Here is a 13,704-nt window from a genome sequence, read left to right as displayed (position 1 = left end):
GTCGGTTAGAGGTGTATCCAAAATAAGTCGCGTTGGAAGAATGGATCAGGTGATAACTTACGATAAAACTCTTCAGCAGCGTTTGCAGGAGTACAGAGACGTACTCGCGGGGTACGAGGTTTTGCCCGTGTCGGCGATCGAGAAGGAATGGTCTTTTTATCTGGAACTCACATTGGACCCCAACGGCTGGCAGGCTGTCTGGAAAATACAAAGAAAAACCTGCGAGGCTCTCGACATTCCATTTCCCTCCATCGTCCTGGTTTTTGTTCTGAGCGTGAACGTGAAGGACTTGACAGCTCTAGTTAAAGTCTTGGCTGTTCAGGATGACATCCACATTCCAGAAAAACACTGCGTGCCCTTAATACAGTTGTGGCCCACCAAGGATCAGGACAAGAGTATTGCGCTCAATCTACAGTCCACCGCCAATGTCCTCGACATGCTGAGATTCTTCTACACTAACTTATTCATGCCTTGGGACCTCGAAGATGATGACTCTATAGACTGGAAAACCAAACACTTGGAGCCGCGTTTGCGCTTATACTATGACATGAAGAATGGAGTAATTCCTCGAGTTACCGCAGAACACTTGCACTCGCTAATGACAGAGGCGAAGAGGTTGCAAGTCAAGAGAGAGTACCTTGAGTCTGAGCTGGAAGACATGGAAGATTTTGATGACGATGATGACAACGTTGACAACACCAAAGTTCAGACGTTGATGGAGCTGCACATTCGAATGATGGAAATCAAGGGAGAGGTGGACATTTTAGAAAATCCTTTACTTAGAGGCGCCATAATAAAGAAACATAAGGAAATGTCGCTCAGTTGTGACGAAACACAACAGAACGTTTGGATTATTTACAATGATGGTACTGCCAGCGAGGCCATCGAGTTCCTCACTAAAGTTGAAACCATTTACCCTAACCAAACACTCCGTTTTTCTCCTCAATTGTTCACAACTTTGGAATGTGCCAACCCTAATGATATTTTTATTTTAAACAAATCCACACACACCATTAAAACAACAGGTGCACTCGAACATGGCGGAACATTGAAGGGCATCTATGGCACAGAAAGCACAATTTTGAACTCAAACGTAGAGGATCTGATGTTGGACTTTCGAGGCGAAAATGTTCTGATAGAAAACGTGACCATCGAAGCAACGATGCCGCAATGTGCAATAATAGTTCGTAGAGGAAAGTTAACTTTAAGCCACTGCAAACTGATAGGCGATGGAAAATCGTCCACCCATCAGGGAATCATCGTTCTGAGTGGAGGCAGTTTAGAAATAAAAAATTGCCACATAAACAACTTCTGCACTGCCGTCGTCGGTAACTCAGGATCGTCCATCGTGATTGAAAACAGTGAAATATATGATTGCAAGTTTGGCCTAAAAATTTACGACAACTGTGTTGTCAAGGCTGTGAAAGCCACAATCCGAAACTGTAAGGACTATGGAATTTGCGTCGAAACTGAAAATAATTTGAATGGAGATAAACCCAAAATAGGAGATTTTGATACACTAAACATGTAAGTTTTATTTTTAGTCCACATTTTTTTACTGATGAGATGTGGTTATTCTTACATTTTTAGCATTCCCAAGCTGCAACTGGAGTTCATTAAAGGAAACAATAACGCTAAAGGCGACGCCGTAATTAACCAGAAGTCCAAGCTACAAGCAGTTGAAGATTTGTTTGAAAGTCCAGATTCAGATCCTACTGTGTGCGTCGAATCTGACGAGGAAATGGATGTGCAAAACAACACAGTCATTGAAAATTCCAGTGGGAAAGACTCGCCCAATACGATTTAATCTATTTTTGCCTTATTTTTGTTATTATTGAGCTGTTTTATTTAACATATACTTTTTATTTATGTTTTTCATATGTGGAGCAGTTATGTTTGTTTTTCTTCATATTAAAGCTTGTTTAGTTTAAAATTAAGTTTTGAAATTCAACAAGTAAATAAAATCCTCTACCAAATCAATAATTTATTGATGCGCAGGTATTGTTTAAACAAAAAAAATGCATCGAAAGTTTAAGACAAATATGAATAGTTACACCTATGGCGCTTTAACATCAAGTCGTTTTCATAATAATGCACCACTGACTACAACAAAATAACAAGTCAAGTTTAATATCTATGGCTAATATCAAACTGATGTTAAAAAATGATACTTTCAACTTAACTTTAAGACAACGTCAAAATGTATTTACACGAAGATGGTCATGTATGGCAATTTAAATTTCTGTAAAGTTCAACAGTAGATCTTTCTGACTTGTAAAACTCCGTCGCGATTAAAATCATCTTTGTAGTTAAGCAGAAAGATCCGTAGCAATTCGAAAGTAACAATATTTAATTATTAAATTCGGTAATAGTTGAATAGTTTTAACACAGAGTTGGTAAAAGCATAATGTTGACTAGGGCACGATAACAAACTTAATTTACCACATGTGAGTTTCCCTGATTTCGCTTATAATATGTGCGGCCTTCTGCAGAGCCTGAAACCGAGTACAACATAAGATAAAAATCAGTAACAAGTCTTCAACACTCACCTTCAGCATGTCCGCGGCTTCTTTGCGCCTCTGCGCAATATGTTCAGACTCGTCCAGCAACTGATCGGCGTTGTCGGCTTTGTACAGGTGCGTCACCAGTTCGGACTGTAAATTATCTTTAACGAAATTCACTAAGAAATGCATCACCGCTTTCGGAACTGTGTCCTGTATCGACTTCCGTACGATGTAAAAGTAGGATTTGATCAGGCGCTCTGCAAAATCGGAACGGTCAGTAAACATACGCTGAAAGATTAGTCGGTCGGTGATGAATCACCTATTATTTCACAATCGTGCTCTTCATTTTCCGACAGTTTTCTGTAAGAATTGCTGTTGATCGGAACTTGAGGTAGAAGATTAACTGGTTTAACGGGACTTAGTACGGATCTCAATTCGTTATCGCTTCTGACATTTTCTGGTACGCTGTTAATGTGGTTTGTGAGTGGCGTGTCGGTTCCGTTCTGGGCTGTTGTCAAATTCGACACCCAAGTCGTTGCGTCTTCGTTTAATTGGGGATTACTTGAAGACCGCGACTGGAAATTGACACGGATGCTGTCACGTTTCTTTAAAAAATTCGGATCGTTGTTATTTTATTTATTTTCAAACAGACAATAGTTACAACAAGGAAGAAGCATTATTAAAATGAAAGTTAAAACTTGAGAACTAAAGCGGACAGTCACACTCTAAAAAATGAAATATGTATTTTGCCACAGTTTGCAATCAACAATAGCACGTAGCTGTTTCCAATTATGGCAAAATGTAAAAATAACAAGAAAAATATTTTCTTTCAATACTAACAAAATATATATTTAAATTTCAAATATTTGAAATGCCTATACGTCCAATATACAAGTCTGCAGTCATGTGAATTTTCAAAAAAAATTTAACAAAAATATAGAAGATGCTTCCTCGGATATTTGATTTGGTGGTGAAGAATTTGCTGATCTTCGTTATTTCTTAAAAGGAATAACAATTTTGCCGTTATTACATAATTATTATGATCTCAAATTTTAACAAAGTTTATACAAACGTTGAAAAATTCCTGTAATCAGAAGTGTTTTTAACTAAACTAACTGTCAAAATAGAAAGGATGGCAATATCAATAAGTTTTCAACTGATTTTTGTCATTTATCATTTCAAAATATTTAAGTTTTATATTCAATTTAAAAAAGCCATTGCGATTATACCGAGTTTCATTTAAATTTATCCTTAAGGGTGCTGTGAAGTAAAATAAAATTCTGGTTTCGTGCAATGTGGGTTGCATACTCTGCAAACGCTGGATCTACCATGACGTCTGTCAATAATGGGTTTGCCGGGACCCTTCTCAGCGGGAGTTATTGTCACAAAATGCACGTAATAAATACAGCGGCACTTCGTATTTTTACAAGGGTAATCTCCAAGCCTTACTGTTCAACGCCTGAATTTTGCTCTACGTAGAACTGTAATGGCAGTAAAATTAGAATAGGATGCAGTTTATGCTAATCTGAATACCTACCTGCCGGAGAAGAGGATTATAAACCTCTTTTGTTGAATTCAAGAAAAGTATATTTTTGCACAGTACACAAGTTTTCTGGCAAAAATATTGTTCAATGTTGAACCCACATTACCCTCGAAAAATAAAATTGTTGTATTGAACATGATTGTACCTATAATTCCTTAGTTTATTTATCTGCACGTTAATAAGTAATATTTGTACTAGTAAATGATCCATATAAAACTCCTTCAATTTTGATAACATTTTTAAATAAAATTCTTCATTTTGATATATAATTGTTCCTGTACAACTTACAGTCAATTGGAAAAAAATCGAGTACATCAAATTTCCTAAAGTTTAATTCATCCTTTTTGTTGTTAATTTTGATGTTAGCGAGACAAGCAATAGTATAAAAAAAAGCAAATGCAGGCATATGAAATGTCATACCAATGTCAACTACGAGTATACCACACGCACACAGTTGCCACATAGAATTTCGTACATCATCACTCAATAGTCAATAGTATGAATCGTTTCTTTTGAGTGAAAACCGGTTGTTTTTCAGCTCACAATATTTAATTTTCATATTCAAAATTACTTCCTTCGGTGTGAAATTTTTATTTTTTATTTAATTTCCACTATTCCATTGTCACCTATGAATTTATAATACTAGGCACACAAAAAAATTTCAATGAAGCAATGTATTCCAACTTTAAAAAAACGATGCTTGGCCATGACAATCTGTATATCTGAAGAAAAGTTTGGTTAGGAATTTTGAAAATTTTGAAGTCACGATGTTGCCATACTTATGTTACGTTTTTTTACGAATCGATTAAAAGAAATTAATAGAGAACCAGAGTGTGTCCGAATTGTCGAAGTTAAACTGTATACAGTTTAGAATTTAATCGAATACAAATTCATTGTTCTCGCATTGAAAATGTCCATCAATCGCATCGCTACTTAGAATTTACAGTTCCAGTAACCATCACCGAAGTTTCCACGAATTATTTATTCATATTTAGTCAGTGTAAGTGCTTTCCGACAAATTTATGACATTATACCTAGTTACCGTTCCCTTGCCCCTGACGAAGCGGTGCCGGTGATCGTTGAACAGAAACAGCTGGACTGTAGGACGAAGATACGATGTGATCAAGAATGACTGAATCTGTTGGTAACAATAAAAGTTGGCAAATTTGATATTTACCAAGAAAGGTTCATTTTTGTAATAGCAAAAATATAACTGACATAACCAAAAATGTTCTTAATGTCGTCTCAAGTTAAAAAATCCTGTCAGTGCCAACTACGAGACAAAAAACACCGGTACTTTTCAATTGTTTCATTGCCAACAGACTCAGTCATTGTTGATCAGTGATCACGCTGTAGTATACTCCGTACGCTGATAAATTGCACGTTTTTAAATTCTAGTTCCAAAACATCCATTCGAACAAAGTTTCAGGAAACGTGTTTTGTTATAAACTGTTGTTGAAATTCCTGATTCTTCGAGGAAGAATGTTATAATAAATGTTTTTCTATTTGCGTCGGTGACAGATCTGTTACAATACCAAAAATAGAATCGTAACACCTGAAAGCGGTTCTATAATAGGGGTAGTACAATTTACTAAAGTCTAGAGGATTCTGGCAGCATCAGCAAATACGCGCTAATATCCCAAAGCCGACAAAGGTTTCAATTGTTTTTTGCCAACCATCATAAAATTTTCCAGAATTTTAAAATTCTTACTTTTGATTTAAAAACGGCTCGAAAGGTGCAAAATAGAAAAAATAGTATTAAAAAACCCGTTTCATGAGGCGTTTATTCCATTCGTCCTTTATAAAACTCGCGCTTTGCGATTCGTTTTATAAACTTGGACTCATGAAATAAACACTTCCTTATGAAACTCGTTTTTTAATATAGGTACTATTTTTGGGCGCTATTCTACTTTTGACTGCATTGAATTTATTTGTGTCTCATACCATCATTATTAGAATAATAACTTTGTAATTCGTCGAGGAAACGAGGCTTTCACGACCGATCTGTTCCAAAATGAGAGTTTAGTTTCTGGGTATTTTCTGTCAGGTAGAAATGCAAATAGACGGTCAACAATCCTGGAAACCAGCGGAATCTTATAATTCAATTCTAAATAAATTTGTTGGGGGTAAAAGAATAAATTTTTCTTTAAAAGGATTTTATGAAGGTAGATGCTATGCTGCAACAATTAGTTATCATACAAAAGGTCAATTTATTTCTACGATATCTCAGGAATTAAATAATGGTAATATAGGAAAATATACAATGGAATATAGTGAGAAAGTAAATAAATTACGTCAAAACAGAAAGGTAACGGGTCGAAAAGTTAAAAATCGTGCTTGCAGCACCGATTCAGATTATGGTCAAAACTGTGAGGCATTTAGTGTGATTCTGTTTCAAAATTTAGCAAGATTGTTATTGAACAATATTGATTTTGCACAGATCCAACCAATCAACAGCTTCATATCATAGCAACTGCAACATTGTTATATAGCAATATTCGTAAATTTTAAAACAGAATCGCACCGATTACCAGAATTTCCAGACATGTCTACGGATAAATATGAAAATGCAAAGATTAAATTTTTGAATGAGGTTTCTAGCGTCAACATTTCTGATATAGAACAAAAAACTCGAGGGCAAAATTCAAATCCTGAATGGTATAGAGAACAATCATTTCGACTTATGGTTAGTAAAGTCGGGAAAATTTGTAAAATGCGTTTAAATACTGACACTGCAAATACGGTAAATGAAATTTTATATTCAGAAAGATCATCCACTCGAAATTCTGTACCTAAACCACTGTTACATGGAATGCAAAATGAAGAAAAAGTAAAAGAAAAATTCCGCACGTGAAATAACAATTGAAGAAGGTATAAAAAATAAGATTATTGATTATTTAACAATAGATGACGAAAAGTATATAAAATTAAAAACATCTCACCCGTATTATTATCAAGTACAAGGTCAATTGCACGTCACCAATCGCAACATTTGTTACTTCGTTGTTTACACTCCAACGAAAGAGAAATTCAATTCGGATTTAAAATACTGCATAATTAAAAAAGACGATAGATTCTGGTGTGAAAATATGGACAATCACTTGGAAGAATTTTATTTTGGGGCTTTACTTCCGGAATTAGTAGATCCTAGACATAAAAGAGGGCAGCCGATTAGAAGAATACTAAAAAAAGAGTTATAATTTTCCATGGTTTAATCTTCTAAATTTAATTCAATTCTAATTTCTAGTCATTTAGATAAGGAATAAATAAATTTATTAAAATTTTTATATCAGTTTTCGAAAAACAGATTTTTGTTAAAATAATAATACATTTTTTATAATTAAAGAAAGTTGATAAGTCGCACTAATTTAATGGAGATAGGGCTATTGCTGAGGCCTTCATAAGAGCCAACCCATCAATTAGAGTACCTCTGAGGTGATGTGGAAAACCCTTGTGAAATTATTTTATCATATTGACCAATACCTCCTACTGCGTGCTGTTAGTAGCCGACCAAATTCTAGTAATAACGACATGGATATTATGTACCTCCTTGTTTACGCGCTTTACTTACCGCAAACATTTGGAAGAGTCGTTTCACTTATTACCTGCTGAGACCCTCATAAATCTACCCTCTTATTGTAAGTTGTGTTGCCTATTTCTTATTTTATTTTAAAAGTCGTTATCTATAAATTCTATCTTTGCTTACAAAATATCACCTTAAACAAAAATCTACGATTGTAGCTGAATAGATAACATTAACAGCTACACATTGAGTGTAATTTCAATATAAAAATCTTATTTTCGAGGGAGTTATGACGATTCCCGTTTTTAGCATTAATACGGTTTTTTTCAAATATACAAATATTTAAAAAAATCTGTCAACGTAGCGTCACTGATACAGATATTACCAATATGTAGACACATCGACCGCTTTTTCAAAGTTAAAAATGTGGGCTGAAACACGATCCGCGTTTGCACCATTTTCCTCGATTTTGCCTAGTAGTTCACAGCACCCTTAAAGTTGGCGTTGAAGAGTCGATTGTGAACCCACCACTCGTCAGTCTGCAGAATAAAAGCTTAAACGGAAAAATTGAGGTTAGATTTAAACAACTGATCCGTGATCTGTAACCCGTGGTGCGTTCACAATCGAGTCTTCAACGCCTACTTTGAGGATAAATTTAAACGAACGCCCGATCTTTTGGTATTAGACATTCATAATACATATCATGAAGATAAATAAGAAGGAATCATGATCCTTTGCCCATCTGTACATCAATATGACATTCATTTAACTATTGTAATGCCATAATTTACCGCACTTGTGTGGTAAAGTAAGGTGCAAGGTAAATTTTTTGTAGTTTTGAAATTATTACGCTGGTATCAAAGATGCGATAATTGCATTTGCTACAATCTTAATGTCCCATGAAATAGTGTCTTCATGTTGATCACGTTTAACACAGTTTTTTTCTTTTTTTTTTTGCAAACCAATCTTTTTTCAAGGACGAGTTTCTCCTTAGAGCATTTTTTATTGACGATCTATTTTTTTATACAAATCTTAAGTCCTTTAGCATTTTAAATTTTAAATAAATTAAAATAGGACGCATTTTAAATTTCATAAAAAACCGTTGGCAAATAACCGAGATATTAGGCTTGAAAGTCTTGGGTGGGCCAACTGTATAAAAAATATATCTCGGTGTCTCATATTTTTTATTAAAATTATGAACAGTTGGTTTAGAAAATGTAATTTACACGATCTGATAAGTTCGGGATTGATCTGTTTGTGTAGCAGAAAAATATTAATAATTTCGTAAATCCTATGTGGATTTAGATTACAATGTTTGGCCTTTTTCGGTGAAATATTTATAACACCTTCCCAGAACAAATTGTTTTATCTCGATCCTTGTATTTTTAATTAATATTCATTGTTAATAATGATCTCAAGTAGTACTAGAATGAATTATTACAAATAACAGCATGAAGCATTGTAATGAACTTCTTTTGTTATTAGTTTTGCAATCAAATAAATGCTGTACCTGATAAGCGTTCATGAAGTCATTATAACTAGAGACAGGCAATATTCGAAAGAGATAATTAAAGAAATCGGCTTGCTCGGATGCTTCGACAGCACCACGCGCTATCTATAGAAAACTAAAATAATGCAAAAAAATACTTTTAAATAAAAAACACCAACACATACCAGCTCTTGAGGTTCAGCCACAGTATGGTGTTTGCTAAACATACTCTTTGGTCGATTAGGACGAGATCCATCTCCTGATTTAATCATCGTCGGCACCATAGCAATCTCCTTGTAAAAGTCTGGATGCTTCGTATTTATGTACGCCAATTCGATTTGTACTAGATTCTCTACCATGGAATTGGTCGTGGGCAAACGTCTTCGGAGCAACTGCGTCACCACGTCCACTATCCGTTCGTACAGTTTAGGAAATCGCAACATTTCCTGCTGGACTTCGCTACCGCAATGCTACAAGGAAATAGTAAAATCACAAAAACTAAACACTCGCCAGACCAATACTTGTATTATACGTTGCATCTCTTCGTGAATTAATTCGACGCAGCGCAACGACGGTTCTTCGAGTCGACGGATCTGTCTTTTGACTAGCAATTCGAACGAGACTTCTGGCACGAAAAGAGCGGGTCTCGGGCCGTTAGCGTTTCTGATGGCGGTCAAAATGTCCATCTTGGTCAGTCCTGCCAACGGATGAATCGAGTCCAAAGTCCTCCCGAAAGTTTCGTGAAAAATGTAACAAATTCTGGCTCCGCCGCACAGTTCCGTTGTCTCGATGTTTCTCGCCGTCCCTTCGATCGTGGAGCAGTAAGCGGAGGCAAATTTCGTGATGATTTGGAGCAGAGTTTTGCTCTTATCGGAAATATCTTCACCGTACGAGTTAAGGAGAGATTGGAATTGGGACATCATCAGATTGACGCGCGTCTAAAAATTATCTTTCAACTCCAGCTCGGTTAGAGTTTGGTAGAGACCAACCTTCAAATCCGGTAAGCAATCTCTAATGTGGTGCATTAACAACCTATTTAAGGTTTTAGCAAGGTAAGGGGTCCCATTGCGCGTGGCCAGTGTGGGGTATTTGCTTTGGAGAAATGTAGCTTCGTCTTTTAAGGCCTCTTTTATTGATTTGTTATTCATAATATCTTGCTGTGAGCGATTCACCACACCGATTATACCTAATTTCACTGGGATAACTCTTCCACACAAAATATCAATGGCGTCAGTACCTAAAAGACGATTTGCTGGTGGACCAATCCCGATTACCACCGACCCAGTAACCCCAAAATTTTGTGACATTACGGACCTGATGTACTGTTGGAAATTAAACTATTCGTCTATCCAATAACAGCAAAAATTAACCAAAAATAGTAGTTCCTAATTTTATTGCGGTTGCTCTGAAGTTTTAGAATATGATGATAACAGAAAGAAAAGTAAGAGGAACAGATCCAAAGAGTGGGGCGAAATTCAATAAATAACAAATTTTTGAAGGTCCTGTGGTAAAATGTGGATTCAAAGACCTACACATGTGGAAGACAAATAAGAAACTCTGAGGAACATCTTATTCCACAAAAATTAAAAATCGCGTAGATGAACGACTGCAAATTTATAATATTGTCACTACGAAGTCGAGATTGAAATCAAATTAATATGATTTCTTGGTAAGATACTTTACCAGAAACAACAAGAAAATCTTATAACAGATTAAATTTGAGTTAAAATTAAAGAGACCTTGTGGGTTTAGTAAAAATTATGGACTACTCTTAGGGCCATAATGTCACTACATTTCGGATGTACTTTTGTATTTTTACCTGCGTCCATGAGATCTAATTTGGTAACAACAGCTAAAGTCCTTCGACCGTCGGGATCGACATCTTTAGCGATGGCTATACTTTCTGAAGTGGCCATATCAGTGTTGGCCGTGACCACAGCCAATATTATAGAATTCGGATTGGCGATATATTTAAGCACCAGTTCTCGAATTTGCTGTTCAATATCGGGGGGCTGATCTCCGACCGGTACTTTGGTGATTCCCGGCAAATCCACCAAAGTCAAATTGACGACTTTCGTGGAGTAAATTTTAAGATTTATCGGTTCGGCACAGATGCCTTTATTATTTCCGGCGATCTTATTGGTTTCGATTTCGATTTCCTGGCGGATCTCGTCGAAGTCTTTGAAAATTCTGTTCTTGGCGTGCAAGAAAACACCCCAATCTTCAACATCCATCGTTCCTGGAAATACGACAGATTCCCATTTTGTCTTTATCTCAGAACTATCAATATCAATAGTATCAAAAATAAAAATACATAATTTAAAAGACGCGTCAATCACAATACAACAATAATCTACTTTTATTTTATCTTGCTTTCAACATGTTTTCCCACGGAATTAAAAGAAAAGGTGACATCTAACAAGTAAAAGTGTGAGATTCAAGTTCAACGTACTTGTTATATTTAGTTCAAGTTAAAATAATTTCGCTCTTTACGTTCTATTGTTAAAATGCGTTTTGTATTGTGCCTTGTGATAAGATAAAATGCGGTAGACTCGCCTTCAAATGCCAACTTACTTTTTCAGTAGAAAAAACAGATGTATTTTTTCGCATAAAAACGATTTATAAACACTAACAATGTTTATGTAAAATGTAATTGTTTCAATAATTCAAGTGGGTACTTGTTACAGACAACAATTTAATCAAAAACGCGATTTTCTATGTCAACAGTTTATCATTTCAGAATCACTCGAATGATTAGAAACTATTTTAAATGGTCGTTAATGTTACGTAATATTAACCTATTGCCTTAACAATTATTGTACACGAACATTATTACATACATATTAAGTATGTATTACCTAATATTTATTTCGTGAGTTTTTTTTGCCAGAATTACTATAACATTGATCTATGAATTGCAAAAATACTTTTCATTTGGTTCTACATTCGCAAAAAAGCAAAAAGTCGCTGACATTTGAAGACTTGACAAACTTAAGGAAAGTTATCAGACTTGTCTTTTGTATTACTTAAATGCTCCTACGTTTCACAATTTCATTTACCGTTTTTTAAAAGAAATAATAATAATTGATTTATAAGGAATTTTAATGAAATAATTAGAGCCACAACACTACAAGAATCATTTTAATGATCTCGCAAGTGGTGAAATATTTCACTAACTTTTAGAGGCATTAGTATCAGGTGTTCATTTAAATTTCTCCTCAAAGTTGGCGTTGAAGAGTCGATTGTGAACGCACCACTCGTCCGTCTGCAAATTAAAAAAAATATAACCCAAAAAGTGAGGTTAAATTTAAACAGCTGATCCATGATCGGTAATCCGTGGTGCGTTCACAATCAACATTTCAACGCCAACTTTGAGAAGGAATTTAAATGAACACCCGATATAATTGAAATCATTTAAAAAATATAAAAATAAAAAAATTCTTTTTGTTAGACTTTCTCTATTTCTAATGAAAAAAGTATGATATTTTAACATGTATATTTTTCTTATCTTTTCAAGTTAAAAGCAAGTCATAACAATAATTAGAACCTTGCCTGATAAGTAGATTATTAATAATTACTAATCCTAAAAAATTTGCGCCACAAAGGAACGCCTTTAACAATGTTGTTATGATCAGTTGTTATTATAATTTTATATGAAGCTATGAAAGTATGTAAATTCAACGTGCACACTATCACAAGCCTAATTCCATTTAAGTAAAGCACAATGACTCATTAAAAGAGTAGAATATTTAATGAGAAATTTAATTAGCTTACATTCCACCACCCAAGTGAATGGCGATTGTACTACATTTTAAAATTCCAAGACATTTAAACATTTTCTCACATAATTCAACAACCTTTGTCTAATAGCTTTGAAAAAAACATGCTTACCATCGATTGCAGCCCTGTGTTCTCTGTCATCTTTGGGACAATAAACCAACTGCAAAATAAGAGGTACCCTCGTAACAATTCCTGTTCCTCTTGGTAAAAACGATTTTCCGACTAAACTTTCGATAACTGAACTCTTTCCTGAGCTCTGAAAAGTTAGGTTATGACAATCAATAAGACAGCAAGCTGGTAAAAGACAACTTACTTGAGATCCCAACACAACAATCTGGGGTAACTGAATGGCATCCGAGCCCACGGTGTTAAAAACATCTTGCAATTTGTTGATTACAGGAATAAGGGCTTCCATTGTGGTTTTTTTAACCGGTCGATTTCCAAAAATATCGATTACGATTATCTAACAGTCTTTATGTTTTCGATGGTAAATAAACGATTGGTTATATTGACAATATTAACATCATTTAACTTTGCACCACACTGTCTCGATCTTAATTCAACGATTTTCTGGTACAGAATCCGTTGGTCTCGCGGTGAAAAGTACACAATCAGAATTTTTTGTGTCAGACTTGTTGGGTCGGAAATAGTTGCACGGTTGGCGCCACTAAAAACTATTACGGTTGGTAGCGACAAGTAGAGCGGCAACATTTAAATTTTCGGGTAAGGTAGGTCAAGCGCGCCAATTGAAGATACAGTATTAAATAAATCAACTTCAACATAATCACTCGTTTTAGATAGAACGAAATTTGCACGTGACGTTGTAATATAACAACGATCAATAGCAGTTTATTGTTTTGTACTT

At 35.1% G+C, this 13,704-nt stretch overlaps 2 protein-coding genes across 5 annotated transcripts; one reads left to right on the top strand and one right to left on the bottom strand.

Annotated features, from left to right (window-relative positions):
* Positions 1-40: 40 nt before the first annotated feature.
* Positions 41-1,933, top strand: nesd (nessun dorma). The gene is made up of 2 exons (XM_069048665.1): positions 41-1,527; positions 1,591-1,933. The coding sequence occupies exons 1-2, from the start codon at positions 41-43 to the stop codon at positions 1,805-1,807; spliced, it is 1,704 nt and encodes a 567-aa protein (XP_068904766.1). The 3' UTR covers positions 1,808-1,933.
* Positions 1,934-1,969: 36 nt separating this feature from the next.
* On the bottom strand, positions 1,970-13,614 carry Drp1 (dynamin related protein 1). 4 transcript variants are annotated; one of them, XM_069048654.1, is made up of 10 exons: positions 13,153-13,614; positions 12,951-13,095; positions 10,879-11,298; positions 10,049-10,296; positions 9,581-9,997; positions 9,245-9,529; positions 9,081-9,185; positions 2,824-3,109; positions 2,550-2,761; positions 1,970-2,495 (listed from the first exon to the last, which is right to left on the bottom strand). In XM_069048654.1, exons 1-10 carry the CDS (start codon positions 13,252-13,254, stop codon positions 2,439-2,441), a joined length of 2,277 nt encoding a protein of 758 aa, XP_068904755.1. In that variant the 5' UTR covers positions 13,255-13,614; the 3' UTR covers positions 1,970-2,438. The 4 variants fall into 4 exon arrangements, with proteins under 4 accessions (XP_068904755.1, XP_068904757.1, XP_068904758.1 ...); XM_069048656.1 differs by having other exon boundaries at positions 2,824-3,079; XM_069048657.1 differs by lacking the exon at positions 9,081-9,185 and having other exon boundaries at positions 13,153-13,613.
* Between the last annotated feature and the right edge of the window lie 90 nt (positions 13,615-13,704).

The sequence above is a fragment of the Tenebrio molitor genome, chromosome 5 (genome assembly GCF_963966145.1).
Source record: "Tenebrio molitor chromosome 5, icTenMoli1.1, whole genome shotgun sequence".
Classification (NCBI taxonomy): domain Eukaryota; kingdom Metazoa; phylum Arthropoda; class Insecta; order Coleoptera; family Tenebrionidae; genus Tenebrio; species Tenebrio molitor.
Note: the sequence above shows the minus strand (reverse complement) of the source record. Positions and strands in the feature narration are given on the sequence as shown.